Source organism: Emydura macquarii, unplaced genomic scaffold (genome assembly GCF_026122565.2).
Source record: "Emydura macquarii macquarii isolate MOO-44397 ecotype Brisbane River unplaced genomic scaffold, CSIRO-AGI_Emac_v2 contig_450, whole genome shotgun sequence".
In the NCBI taxonomy this organism is placed as follows: Eukaryota; Metazoa; Chordata; order Testudines; family Chelidae; genus Emydura; species Emydura macquarii.
This window is the reverse complement of record NW_027130587.1, coordinates 12,012,329-12,027,063: the sequence shown is the minus strand read 5'-3', so window position 1 is coordinate 12,027,063 and position 14,735 is coordinate 12,012,329. Positions and strand designations below refer to the sequence as shown.

Below are 14,735 nucleotides of genomic sequence, written 5' to 3'. Positions count from 1 at the left end.
AGCTTTGGTTTTGATGAATTGAGTTTTTTCGATGGAAAAAATATTGTGTTGGAAATTTCCCAACCAGCGCTAGTTCTGAGGAAAAACACCCAGGGAAATAAAGATGAAAAAGTGCTCTCATAAGCAGTATAGATATCCTCTTCTTACGTCTGCCCCCAACCAACCCAATACCCAGAGGCACAGGCACTCATTTCTTTCATTGTCCCTCTTAACAGAGTAATTCATTCCAGCTGAAACCAGCTCCCTACAGTGAAGGCTGATACTCATGTAACTTCTCTGATGTATTTTGCAGACTTTAGAGGAAGAGTTGTTTGGAAATAATGAAGAGAGCCTTGCTTTCAAGAACTTCTTGTGTTTGCTAGGAGATACCATAACACTCCAGGATTTTAAAGGGTGAGGAAAATAAAGGAAAAAGTTTTATAAATACATTTAAGAAAAGACCACTCAAGGTGTAAAAACATCCAACAGCTTAGAAACAGAAATCACTTCATTGCTGGACTGCGTTGTACAAACCAGAAACAAACGCTCCATCATTGCAAAAGGGAGTGAAGCTGGCTTCACTGGTATGGCAGAACCCCCAGGTGGTATGTAATAGCCAGTCGCATGCCACAGGAGGCATGTCTGGAGGAAGAGGGCATGGTTGAAACACCTCTGCTGTTGGATGGCCCCTTGTGTCTGTTGGTAGCTGGGTGCAAATTAGAGCAGCCCTGAGGCTACTCGAGAGCTCAGACCTTCTTCAATGGGCACAGAGTTGTTGGGGAGCTATCGAGGTGGCCTGAAGTCTGACCCAGCAAGCCTTCCTGTTTGCTGCAACAGGAGTTATGCATGCATAAAGGATTGCAGGATCAGGCCTCAATGGCTATTTCCTAGTGGGCAGATGCCCACAGCACACTGCCCGAATTGGAATCCATTGTTAGCCATGTGGGCTGTCTCTGCAAGGAAGCCAAAGACTGAGTAGCCCCGGGGGACTGAACCCAACCAAACTTTTGTTCATTTTTACTACTAGCCGTGGACCTTTTATTTTTTTCCATTTGAGTTTCTGAACCATTCTGATAATTTGTCTCCCCCCTCTGCTGTCACACAGCTTGGGGCTTCCAGGTGCGGCCTGTGACTAAGGCTGGAAATGATTAAGTACCCCAAGAAAGGCTGTTTTGTAGGCTTGGAAGTTTCAGATAATTTGGCTAAACATCTGGAGTCAGATGCTTCTCTGAAGTCCAAACCACTGAAAATTAAGCTAACACGTATCCTGAGCCCACATTGCTGCTAATGACACTTGCTAACTATACATCAGCTAATTATCTACAACGATGATGACTAAGTACATATGGAGACATGAGTTAGTAGTCTATATCATTAAATAATAGCCATAGCTTTTGGTCAACATTTTGTTAGTATTTCTTCAGTTCTTTCCAACCTGTCCTTTTATATCTAGTTTCCGAGGAGGTCTGGATGTAACGCATGGTCAGACTGGTACCGAGTCTGTGTACACTGTGTTCAGGGACAGAGAGATTATGTTTCATGTCTCCACAAAGTTGCCTTTTACTGAAGGAGATGCACAACAGGTAAGAGAGAGAGCTCACCTTGCTTTAGAGAGAAACTTGTCAGCAGAAAGGAGAAGCTAAATATTAGAACTGAAAATGAGTTTGGAATTATTAAATGGACATTGTGTATCTGTAATGAATGCAGAACTGTCCATTCATTTCTACTAGGCACCTCTCACTTTTGTGTGTTCTACATAGAAAATTTTAAACTGTGTGTTTTATAGTCCCTAAATTCAAGCCCTCTGAGACTGGCATGGCTAAGAACGTTAAAGCTTTGTCTACATACAGAATTGTATCCCTTTAACTGTGTTATAGGTAAAATGGCACAAACTCACTAGTGTGGATGAAGTTATATAAGATTATTTCTGCACAGGAAAGGGAATAAACTATACTGGTATAAGGCACCTTTATACTAGTATATCTGTGTCCACACTAGGGGTCCTACCAATATAACTATTTGGTAAACCATCTCACCCCTAGGTAACCTAGTTATCCTGGTACAAATGTGTGTAGATCAGGCCTAAGTGATTTTCCTTAAATATTGAGCAATGGAGATTTAACAGGTGTTGATTTTAATCTACAAATCCAAGCATGTTTTAAACCAGTGTAATTAATGACGTCACCATTTTGACTTTTGGATGCCTAAAGTTGGATACCTGAATCTTAAGCGTGAAGTTAGGCACTTAAATGGCCTCATTTTTAGAGGTGTTGGAGGCTCAGGATCAAATCAGGTTACTTGTTTATGGGTCTAAATATGAATTTAGGGAATTAAATTAATAGATTTTAAGGGCCAGATGGGACCATTATGAACATACAGTCTGACCTTTGGTATAACACATTCTATAGAACCTCACCAATAATCTCTATATCAGGCCCATAACTTTTGTTTGAGCTATAGCATCTCTTTGAGAAAGATACCATGTCTTGATTTAAAGACTTCAAGTGATGGAATATCCACTGTATCTTTAGATCTAGCTTTGGGCATCCAAGTTTGAAATGTTTGGTCTAAGGTTTTATTTCCAAGAGACATGTGAATGCCTAGGTTTAACTATCAAATATTTACGCTCTCCACTCAGCTCCAGAGAAAGAGACATATTGGTAACGACATAGTGGCAATTATATTTCAAGAAGAAAACACTCCTTTTGTGCCAGACATGATCGCGTCCAATTTCCTGCATGCATATATTGTTGTACAAGTGGAGAGTTCTGAAACAGACACGGAATCCTACAAGGTAAGAGAATTCTGGAAGCTAAATGGCTGATTTTTGGTTCTGAGAGTCCACCTGAGATCTGACAATGGATGTGCACTTGTCACCTTTAAAAACTGGCCAGCGTTGGATCAAGAATTTAGGGCCGCAAAGACGGTTGTGTGCTTAATTTTATGTACCGGGATTAAGACAACTCACAATACATAAAGCTAACTATGAATGTAAATCTATGAAAGATTCAGGGCCTCGGTTACCTTGCTATGGGCCCAATCCAAAACCCATTGAAGTCAATGGGAATATACAATATCCCCATGTACTTCCTTATATTGACTGTAGGAAATATCTTGAATACTATAAATACTAAGGAAAAGCTACTGTGTATCTAGGGCCCTGAGTCTGCTAGTTTCTCCACTAAACTGGACCTCTGGACCCACCCAAAACCCCACAGAAGGAACAAGGGACTTAATGTAAAGTAAGAACATAAAAATGGCCATAGTGGGGTCAGACCAATGGTCTAGGGGGCCTGGTATCGTATCTTCTGATGGTGGCCAGTGCCAGATGCCTCAGAGGGAATTAACAGAACAGGGTAATTATCAAGTGATCCCAGTCCTAGCTTCTGGCAATCAGAGGTTTAGTGACACACAGAGCATGGGGTTGAATCCCTGACCATCTTGGCTAATAGCCAAAGTCGCTGAGACTGAAAGAATATATATGGGGGTAGACTGAAGCGGGAATAAATTGTCAATAGCTCTATATATGTCATTGGAGCTATGACAATTTACATCTGCTGATCTGGCCCACGTGCTCTATGATCCGAAATCAGAAAGTTTTTTCCTATTCCAGAAAGCACTTAAGCACATACTTAATTTAAAACATATGGGAATTAAGTGCATGTTTAAAGTTTAAGCACTTGCTTAGGTACTTTCCTCTATGCCGATCTGAAAAGAGACAACCATGGCAATCAACGATTAATCCTTCCTGCAGTGAAATCATGGTTAGTCTGAGACACATTGTCAATTTGGCACATGCCTCAGATTTAAGGACAATTAATAAGTAGTTCACAAACAGTTTGCCTTTTTGTGGACTATTTATGTATATTTCATATTCATATTTATACTTTGTGTACACAAATAGTTACCTTAAATAAGTAATGTTATATATAACCATCATATATTTAAATGAATTAGTATGTAGATACATGCATAGTACATAAGTGTTTTAACTCTAAAAGTATCCTAATTATAAATGGAAGATATTAAATTAGTATGCTATTTAATTTTCAAATTTGTCTTACAACATTTTATAGCCTTCTGTACACAGTGTTCAAATGTACACAGATTCAAAATTTATATATATCATTTTCTCTGATAATTATTGAGAGACACTAGAAGGTATAATTTTTAAAATTGAAAATACCTTGCTTGAAGCCATGAACAAAAATAGAATTCCTATGAAAACAAATTAAAAGCGACCTACAGTTAACCCTAACATTAATGTATTTAATGCAGGAATAAATGATTAGCCGTGGGAATGGGTCTAGAATATCCTTAGCTTAAGCATTCTGGTAAATATTTGTGCTTGTGAAGGGGATAGAACTGGTATTGTTACAACAGAACCTGAGAGTTTTCTGTCCAGAGGACAGGGATCATGCAGCAGGATTATTACACAGACCAGGATCCATTGCTGGAATTGTGCTGAGACATGGTAGTTCAAGAAAGGATCCTGAGCCTGTAGCTATAATATTTCATGGAATCTTTTCCAGAGAGAGCCCGGGTGGTGACGCTAGGCAACACAGGCTGCGTTAGACAGTCTGGGATCTAGAAAGCCAGAGCAAACCACAGGGGCTGTTTGTCTCCAGCAGCCTCATTAAAGAATCCCCTTTACATCCCTCACATCCAGCCCTGTCTCTTCAGACCTCTCAGGATGGGACTTCGGTACCTCTGTTACAGCCTTTCCCTTGACGTCATTGGGCTCTGAGTAGATCCTGGCTGAGAGCATTGTTAGAACTGCTCACGATGGGAACGGCTTGCAAAAGTACCCTGGCAGGCCAAATTGCAGCCCTGGTACTTATTGTGATTAGTACTTATCAGACTAAATGAGAATAGTCCCCCTAGTTAAGTCCCCTCTTATGGGAAGAGTCTATTACAGCACCTTCTGCAGAGCAATATAGTTTCCACCCCACCCCATATGCTAGGGACTGTCAGCTCCTTTCACTTTCTGCACATGCCTGCAAATTGTGTCCAAAGGATGCTTGCCTTGCGCACTACGCTGCCTGTTCTCGCATGCTTCCCTCTTTCTGCTCCTTGGCTAAGCAGATGATTTTCTTTGGCTTTTAACATTTGAGAGTTAAATATCTTGGAACTGAAAGGGATGTTTGACAACAGAAGCCAGCCACGTAAATTAAATCATCTGACTGGAAACATCATTTCACAACATCAGGCTCTCGCAGGCTATTCTGCCTCTGTGACTGCAGGTCTGCAAGTAGCTAAGCTGGATTTATTACTTTCTGACTTTCTCTTTCCTATTTCCAAAGAGCCCCTTCCAATCTGATGGCAAATCCCCACTGAAATTTACTAGCATCCGTCCTTATGGCCTGTTTCACCCTTCTAACAAGCTGGGTGACTGCCAAAGCACCGCAGCCATCAGCAGGAGGCCAGAGAATTAAAGGGGTAGGCGCTGTATTGACCAAGCAACGTCAAGTTACTTGTCAGATAAAGAGCTAAAATTATCAGCCCAATTGTTACACCAGCCTGTTCACACGTGGTGAGAGTACAGGGTGTGTTGCTTGTGACCGGGAGCCGAGGCACTAAAAGTAAAGTCAGACGCGCACACTAGCCATCGCAGTGTGTTGATTAGGTCAGGGCTACACTACGGAGAAGGTGTGAAAGGTAACATGTTGCAGACCAGCGAGACAGGGTTATTATGAATTCTTTATTGTTTGCAGTGGGGTCGCTCCAACAGGCCCCAGTCAGAGATCAGGGCCCCAGTTGTGCTAGACGCTGTAAATGGGTGTAAGGAAAAGATGGTCCATGCCCTGAGGAACTTACACCCTAAGCACAAGTGGATATGACAAACGGAAGGGGGAAGGCATGAAGCATCAGTGATTAGACTGTGAGTAGTATAATGAGGCAGTGGGATCTAGTGGTAAGAGCACATGATTGGGACTCAGGAATTGGACCCAGGTCTCCTAATGATGCCACTAGCCTAAACACTTCCTTCTATCCAGTGAGTCTTCAGTACAAGTGGAATTAAATCTCAGAATGAGGGTTTGACTTCTGCTTCTTCATAAGAAGAGTTGATTATTGGATAGGATTTGTATTGCAGTAACACCCTAGAGGCTTGCAGTTGAAATCCAGAGTCCCGTTGCATACATACCCACACTATAAGAGCTTACCCTTACCCCACAGAGTTTAGAGTCTAAATAGATAAGGGGAGAAAAGAGGCAGAAGGACTTGCCCAAGTTCACACAGCTGGTCAGGAGCAGAGTTTGGCATAGAACCCGGGTCTCCTGACTCCCAGTTGAGTGCCCCATCCACTCAACCACTCTGCTTCTCTCCATTACAGCCTTGTGCCTTTTTAAGTAGGCGGGGCTGTAAATGGACAGTGCATTATAATGAACGTATTACTTTGCCTTGTAGCACCTCTGTGTTATAAGGTGTCTTGCTAGCAGCCTTGTCTGATGGCTGATGAGGTACTCCAAGAGAAGTGAATACTCTGGGCATTGCTCATATGTTGTTGCTGCACCTGGTTGCTCAAGTAACTCGTATATTCTTGCTTTCTTTTGGTTCTAATAGGTGTCGGTCACTGCCCGGGAAGATGTTCCTTCGTTTGGTCCTTCTCTGCCGAGCCCACCAGTATTCCAAAAAGTAAGGAGTGAAATAGAAAGCACCACAAAGTCTTTTTTTTAAAAACTAATCCTAAAATGACAGTACCAAACTGTCTCAAAACACACCTGGTTATGTAAATTATAGTAGGACTGAGGTCAGAGTTAGAATAAAACTATAGCACCAGATCCTCAGCTGGTGTAGATCAGTCAGTTAGATGATCTGGCCAGTACAGGTGATGGATCTAGGCAATTCTGCGGAACAGTGAATTATTAACCTTTGATCTCTAAGGATCTGGGGCAAATCCTAACTGAGTTGCAAATGAAAATGAATTTGGTGGGAGGTTCTCAATCTAGTCCAAGCCAACACATAATTTGGCACAATTGAGCATGATTTGTTTCTGTACAAGAGATGCCAAGGACCGGAATTCTGCAGCTGTTGGAGGGTTAGGATGGAAGCAAGTGCATTGGCAGAGGTGGTTGGACCAGCTTGAACCAGTGCCTGCCCACCCTGAATGGCTGTAGTCATTGCTATTTAGCTTTTGTTTTCATGAGACCTGAATTCACTCACAAATCCTTTTTTTAAAGAAAAACAAATTAATTTAGATGTACTGTATGTTCAATTTCCTAATTAAACATGATATATACTGTATCCCACCCACTCTGTCTCTGTAAAATCAGACCTATATTTAAAGGATTTTTTTATATGCGCATATCCCATGTTTAAGGAAACTCTTAATACAAAGGGGGTGGAGTCTGCATTATATTTGTGTGTGTGTGTGTGTGTGTGTAAATAAATTGACAGTGAAGTTAGTCCCTGAGTAGAAGATCAGCTCAAGGCCTGGTCTCCACTTCAATCCAGTTTAAGGCCTATATTAAAAGCTTAAGTGCATACATGGCCCTCGTGCTGGCCCCCTGCACAGTGGTGAATTTCACCCCGATTGCACACACTTTTGCAAATAAAATGAATGGTTCTGATGATTCACTAGTCGATGCACTCCTCCACTGAGGCACAAATGAACTAATGTCCAGCATAACATTAATGATGCCTAGCTCTTGTATATTACTTTTCGTCAATAGATCTCAAAGCACTTTACAAAGCAGGTCGGTGTCATTGTCTCCATTTTCCAGATGGGAAAACTGAGGCACAAAGAGATGAAGTGAGTTGCCCATGGTCATTCAAGAGACCAGTGGCAGACCCAGGAATTGAATGCAGGTCTCCTGGGTCCCAACCCAGTACTCTTTCCACTAGGCCACACTGCAATGCTCAAGGTGTTGTTTTTCAGATGGGACATAAAACCAAAGTTTTGACCCCTCCACCTCATGTCCCTAAAGAAACTGTGGCTGTTCCTTTAAGAGGGTTGTTGTTAGATACCTCCTTCCTGCCTGGTCTTCACCCATGCTGAAAGGAATGCTGATTTGGTTAGGTCTCTGATCAAGTGCCGGAGTAAAAAGTAAAGCAGGGGATGGACCTTTGCAATGGATTTGTAACTTGTCGCTAAGGCTCACGTGTCCAGGATGTGATGTTTTGAGATGTAGTTGACAGCATGGAGGATTATGGAAGGTTTAGCTAGCTAAGAGTATTAAACTGACTTTGATTTACTAACCTTGCTTCTCTTATTCCATTCTAGAACCCAGAGTTCAGGGAGTTCCTACTTACCAAGCTCATCAATGCTGAGAATGCTTGCTGCAAATCTGACAAGTTTGCAAAGCTGGAGGTAAGGAAAGTGGATTCTTTCTCTTTCTCCTGCCAATGGAAGAGCCGCCATCGTGTTTTGCTGGGTCTGTAGTTTGTAGCCATGTTCTTGGTGCATTCTGATGCTGTTGCAATGAGATGCTGACTCCCCGAACGTCCTGCACTGAAGAGATTGTTTCTACCGCACAGAGCTATTAGGCTGGACTGCTGCAGCAACATGACCCTGTTCCTCTGTACCAAGAGGCCGTCAAATCAACTCACACACAAGCAACTATGTCCTTTTTTTTTATTCTTTCAGGACCGGACACGAGCAGCATTGCTGGACAATCTCCATGATGAGCTCCATACACACACACAAGCAATGCTAGGGCTGGGGCCAGAGGAAGATAAGCTTGAGAATGGAGGTCATGGAGGTTTCTTGGAGTCATTTAAGGTAAGAAAAGCTGGATCAGAAAGAAGGCCCAGGATCCGTTTAATCTTAGGCTGTTTATCCAAAAATCCTTTCTTTGTCTGTTGGTTTCTGGAGAACCCAGTCTGGAGCAGGGTATGTGATCCTTTCCAGGTAGTGGTACCTGTGTTGGCGGGGTAGGGGGTGGAGGGGTTTACAAGTTGGCTGATTTGCCTTAATCACCACTCACTGTTCTGAGTTCCTGGAGGGGCTGTGGTAGCCCTCCCGCATGGAGTAGAACGCAATCACACACAAATCACTCATTTAAAACAACGGATCCCAAAGATACCGCATGGGGTTGCAGTATCGGTCACACACACTATTCAGATCTGGATTCAAAGCATGGCCGGGGATAACCAGATTCACAACTCCTTATGTCTAGACTAAGGCTAATGGCTAATAAGGCTGGGATGGGCACAGGCGCGAAGGTGGCACTAGCCGTGTCTCCATATGCCTTTCTTGCTGGAACTGTGGCACAGAGAATGCGGGTAGGCCTGGGCGGGTGAAGTGGGGAAGAGCGTAGCGCTTGTAGCAAAGAGCTGCCATGCTGGCACCCAAAACAAGAGGGGGCTGCAAAATGGCTGAGTCATTAGGTCACGCAGGTGACAATCTGATTCCCGCCACTGGCTGGCTGGGTTGTTCTAATAAGACACAGTGAGTCTCCCGTTAGTCCCCGGCACATGGGCTGTGGACTACGTGGAAGCTGGATGTTTTCCTGGTTGCTGTTCAGAAACATAAGACTTGCCGAACAGGGCTGGCGTCCCGGAACTTTTCTTCATCTGTTCCACCTTGTAGTTAGCTATTACACTCTGAGTACCTTTCCCAGCTGTGAAGCGCAGCTCTGTGTAAGCTTGAAATTCTTCCCAACAGAAGTGGGTCCAATAAAAGATATGACCTCACCCACTTTGTCACCCAGAAATTAAGAGACACAAAATTAGTGGACACTTTTGGCTGCAACATCTCTGCTGGCTGGTTTATGATTTCACACCATTTTTACACCGGCATAACTCCACTGTCTTCATTGAATTAACTGCTGAAAACAGAATCCAACAGGGTCTCATTTTCCCCATCTGTAATAATGCTTCCTCGCCTATCTCCTAAGGGTATTGTGAGATTTCATCCATTAATAGTTGTACAGCAGGGGTGTCAAACACATTTGCTGTGGCGGGCCAGATTTGAATTAAATGTACTTCAAGTGGGCCATACATACCATAAATCGAAATACTGGGCACAACCGTTTTTATGTAGTATTATATTTTATTTGCTAGATATCAGCGCTATAAAAACTGCAGTAAATTCACTTCTACGACTACTACTATTTTACGATTGAAAGAATCAATCAATGATTAAGAATTATAGTACTCCGCGATGCCCCAAGACCACACTGTCTCTCTCCCGCCTTTTGGAGCGCCGTGTCTCGTGCACACAGCACTCCACGCGCTGACGCCAGAGTACACAGATCTCGCGGCAACGTGTGATGCCACGACATCATGGCGTTGTGCTCTCTGGTGGCTTCTGCCAAGGGCCGGACCAAAAAGGTTGGTGGGCTGTATCTGGCCCGCGGGCCGGATGTCTGACACCCCTGTTGTACAGTGTTTAGAAGAGGTGAAGAGCTGCGCAAGTGCAAAGTGTTCTTACTCATGTAGAATACTGTATGTAAAAAACGCACAGCGACCCTGGAATCCAATTATCGGGGTCCCTCGGCTCAACTCCGTTAGATACACTCTCCAAACCAAAATTAGCAATACTTTACTGCAGACCCACTACAAGTTTTTCAGCACATCACTCACACCTCGCATTCGTTAGACACGTTTCTTTCGAGAGCTACTGCGATATTCATGTTGCATGATATTTTTGCCTATAAAAATGTGGACTTTTATGCTCTTTTGGCATTTCAGGCTCTCCCAGTGCATGCCATGAATTCAGCTGGCAGAGTAATTTTGCGTTTGCCTTGTTACCTTTGGACAGCACTGCTGATCTGCCTGGTAGCTTATTTCCTTCCCAGTGTGTTTCCAGTGTAAATATAAAATGCGAGGAGAAATGGTAAATAAAGTGGTTTGGGGGGAGAGGGGAGGGTGGAAAGGAATTGTACATGTTCATTTCTATTTGCCTCCTGTACCAGGCCTGCTTTCCTAGTGCTCATCACGTTCTGCAGCTGCCTCAGCCTGGTGGCTTTAGTGATTTGGTGTCTGGGTGCTTTTAGCCCCGACCACAAAGCCGAAGTCCTCGCCTTCCTGGATAAAACAAATAAACCCTTTCACGCATGCCCACTCCCTCTCCCCAGCTGGCAGAATTTCAAACTTCTTTCCCGGCAGGGCTTTCAGCTCACCATGGCCAGGTGGCGTAGCTGAGGTATAAAGGAGCTGGACCCAAATCCCTTGAAACCCATGGGAGTTAGGTGTAATCAGGTGATTTCAATGGGAGTTAGGCACCTCAATGCCTTTAAGAATCTGAGCCTTGGTGCCTCCCTCTTCATCAGGCTCCAGCTTTGGGCCCATGTAGGGAAGCAGCCATCCACTCCTACCCCATTAGTTCACATCACTCACCAACCCCAGGAGCTACTTCCTACCCTGACTCGCCTGCCAGCCTGCCTTTCAGCTGCTTTTCCTGGCCCTGCCACAGGCATCTTTCCTGGCTCCCTCGCAGCTGTGAACCCAGCACGGGTCCTTTCCCAGACGCTGCTCACCACCTCACCCAGGAGCTCAGGAGCAGCAAGGAAGCCAGGCACAGAGCGGAGCTGAGACCTGAATCACGCTTGAGAGCCCAGCTTGCCATGAGATGCCTTCCATGTCAGTACAAACCAACCAGCAGGAGTGCAAGGTCGGACACTGGGGATCTGTCCTCTTAGAATTCAAGTGGCACGTGTGAAAAGCACATCAGGCAGAGTTCAGATTGTAAAGTGTAACCTGTTTATTTCTAGGAAATATGGGTTATAAATATTCATTATTAGCTGAGATAAAGGGAAACTATTTTTTACTCTGATGCACAGAGGTAACAAGGTGACAGTCACCAGTTCAGAGGAGGACAGGCCCTGTCAATAGATTTCCCCCCCCCCCCCCAAATCTGCAAAGTATTAATCACATGCGTAACTTTATGCAAAGTGAATAGTCCCACGGAAGTCAGGGGCTACTCACAGGTGCAAAGCTAAGTTTGGGGGTGTGTAAGTCTTTGCAAGTTTCAGGCTATAATATTTCTGATCCCTAAACAAATGCCAGGAAGCAATGCTATCGTTTTGTTGACAAGAGAAGCTGAGTGAACCAGTACAATGCATGAATGGAGAAAGCACTTTATCTGAATGTACAGTACATGAGTAGATATGGATAGCAAAGATACAGTCAGTTACAATAATTAATTGTATTTTTGAGAATTGTTAATCTGTACACACGTCAATCATAATAAACCAAACATGGATTTATGTTTTGTCTTGCTTGATTTTGATTGAAGGAAGGGGAACTGGGTTAAATTATCGTGTGGGATGTATTGGAACGGTCATTTCTTGGGCTGAGCTGACACCTACTGGTTTAAAAAACACAGTAACCTCAGCCAGTTCAGTACTCCAGCAGCGGCTATGGTGAGGGGATGCACAGCCTCCTGGGGTTATACCATTTCTAGCTCAAAGCAATCAGCAGAGAGTGGCACTGATAGTAATATGTCTTTTTAACTGAGGCCCAAGGGCTGATTTTCTAACAGTATGTAAAATCGCTCAAGATGCAGGTAGGCACCTAGTGGGATTTCCAAAGACAGGTCAGTGCCCAGCTCCTAGAAGTCATTGTTTCTGGTGAGGTTTCTCAGGGGGAGTGTGGTCTAACGGTTAGAATGGGGCTTGGGAAGCAGGATTTCTAGGTCTTGCCGTACCAGGAGACTGGCAGCTGACACTCTCAGGTTTTACTTCTGGCTCTCCCAGTCTAAGCCAAAACTTACCTGTCAGAGACACATGATCAACAATGACGTGTTCTCAGTCCGTAAGCTGTGTGCATAAAACTCATAACGATAGCAAGAGGAAAATGTACGTCCTGTTTGTTGAATGGCTTGCCATGCAGGTGTCCTTTATGATAGCACTTTGCATACCACACGGTCTGATGACACTGGTGTGTGGGCTTTCAGATACTCCGTTGTCTTAGTGCTGGATCGTCATGTTTGGCACACTTGGGGAAGCATGCTTGGCCCCTCCTCCCCCGAAACACCAAGAAATGAGCTGCCCCTCACAGGAGTTTGTGCAGATGTTCAAAAAATGATCATGCAAACTCTTTGGGCCTGGCTCCTGCTTGCTGGGGTTTGCATGCACTGCTCGGCTTCCCCTCGGGCGAGCTAGGGTTCCCAGCGAGGCTCCTTGGGCCTGCCTCCTTCTCAACTGGTGAAAAAACATAGTATCTCCTGAGCACGTCCGCCTGCTATCCCAAAATGAGCAGTCGCTCCGAGCAGGGTGTGTAGTTCTTCATAAAACGATCCTGTCTTGCATGCTTGGATGATCAGTGAAATAGTTAACCATGTTGCCATTTAAAGTTGTTTGCGTCTCTGAGATGAATGGGGCAGTTTGTCCCGCAATGCTGTCGTTTCAGTCTCTCTGCCAACTCAGGCAGCTGTCGCTGCATCAGTTGCACCTGAATCACATTTTCCAGGTTTCCTTTGCAACTGCAACAAGTAGAGAGGCTCATGCTCTGTTTTAAAATGAAAGCTGAGCTGCTGGAGAACAAGCTGGCAGTTGGTGGACGTCTCGTATTCCCACCTCGGCTTCAGGCGTTGTCTACGTATTTAGGCAACTGATTTTCCGTTAACTCCAGTGGCTACTTGTTACATGAGCTCCACTAAAGGCGAGGAACAAACCATCATTATTCAGTGCTTAAATACAGTTATTTGTAGTGGTCCTGATTCTGGATGGTGCTGGGCAGATGCAGCTCTCACAGATAGCAATGGGATTTGCAGATGTTCAGTACCTCCCAGGATCAGACCAGCTGTGAATATATTCTTACCTAGTTCAGAATTTTTTTACAAAAAAATGGAACCTTCATTTAAAACAAAGTGTCATGTGGCTTTTCCTCGCTTCTCCGAGGTGAAATGTTCCATACAGCAATATCCTTGTCGCTCACGCATTTTAGGGTGGATTGTAACTTGTAGCTCAACCAGCCGTTTACTAAACAGCATCTCAAATATACCCAGCAAACAAGCATCCATCTTTCCAGATGCTTTAGTTACATGCGTACTACTGAGTGCTGGGATGTTTAACACGATTGCTGTTCATTTTGCTACATTAGGTCAATTGCTTACGTGGGTAGGGAGAACCTTTTCGGCCAAGAGCCTGAAGGTATTTAAACTCCTCATTTCCATTTAAATTAATGGGAGTGAGGTGCCTAAATACCTTTAAGATCTGGACTTTTGGCCTTTGGGGATCCCTGGCTAACTGCTAGGCATATATTAGTGTTTCTCAACCTTTTCAGGTTGGCAACCCCTTATTCAAAGTTTCTGCAACCCTCTGACATTTATTATAACAGTTAGAGTATCAATGATCATCTTACGTAATTTGGTGTGTGTGCTTTGAGAGGTTGTCAGAGAATATTTGATCTTTAAAGGGGCAGGAAGGGTATTGCGGGGACCAAAGGAGATTTTCTTTGCTGTAAAGTGTAATAAAATTTTCAATGACGTGCACCTCTCCCAATTGCCTGTTGTGACTCATTGGTTAAGAACCAGCAGCATACATGATATAAGAATATTTAATGACCTTGCTTGTCCTTTTTCTTGTTGTCTAGTAGAACTTGGCTTGGTTGTGGGTGCAGAAGCCTTTATGCCGTTTTGGGTGATTCAAGACACCCAGCATGTGATCCACCTAAGTTCTGTTTTGAGGACTTAGTGGGTGCAGAGACTGTGAAATTTAATCCTTTGTGAGCAATTCATTGTGTGGACTCAGCCATCGACATTTGAGATACGTTGGTCAATTTAATTGCATATGTAGGTCACGTGGTGGATTTGCTCCTAGAATAAGAGTCAGTTTCCCGGGGTAGATGTTCATGTTTATAAATTCAAC

General features: G+C 43.9%; 1 protein-coding gene across 8 annotated transcripts in view; it reads left to right on the top strand.

Annotated features, from left to right (window-relative positions):
- RAP1GAP2 (RAP1 GTPase activating protein 2) overlaps positions 1-14,735 on the top strand; it is a 204,673-nt gene that overhangs the window by 175,638 nt on the left and 14,300 nt on the right. For all 8 annotated transcript variants that reach the window (XR_010917989.1, XR_010917987.1, XR_010917988.1 and 5 more), the window contains 6 exons: positions 293-393; positions 1,433-1,562; positions 2,618-2,773; positions 6,544-6,615; positions 8,204-8,290; positions 8,567-8,701. Coding sequence is in view for 5 of the 8 variants with exons in the window: in XM_067538009.1 (XP_067394110.1) it covers positions 293-393; positions 1,433-1,562; positions 2,618-2,773; positions 6,544-6,615; positions 8,204-8,290; positions 8,567-8,701 (681 nt within the window). In the remaining 3 variants the exon portion in view is untranslated. The remainder of the gene's footprint in view (positions 1-292; positions 394-1,432; positions 1,563-2,617; positions 2,774-6,543; positions 6,616-8,203; positions 8,291-8,566; positions 8,702-14,735) is intronic.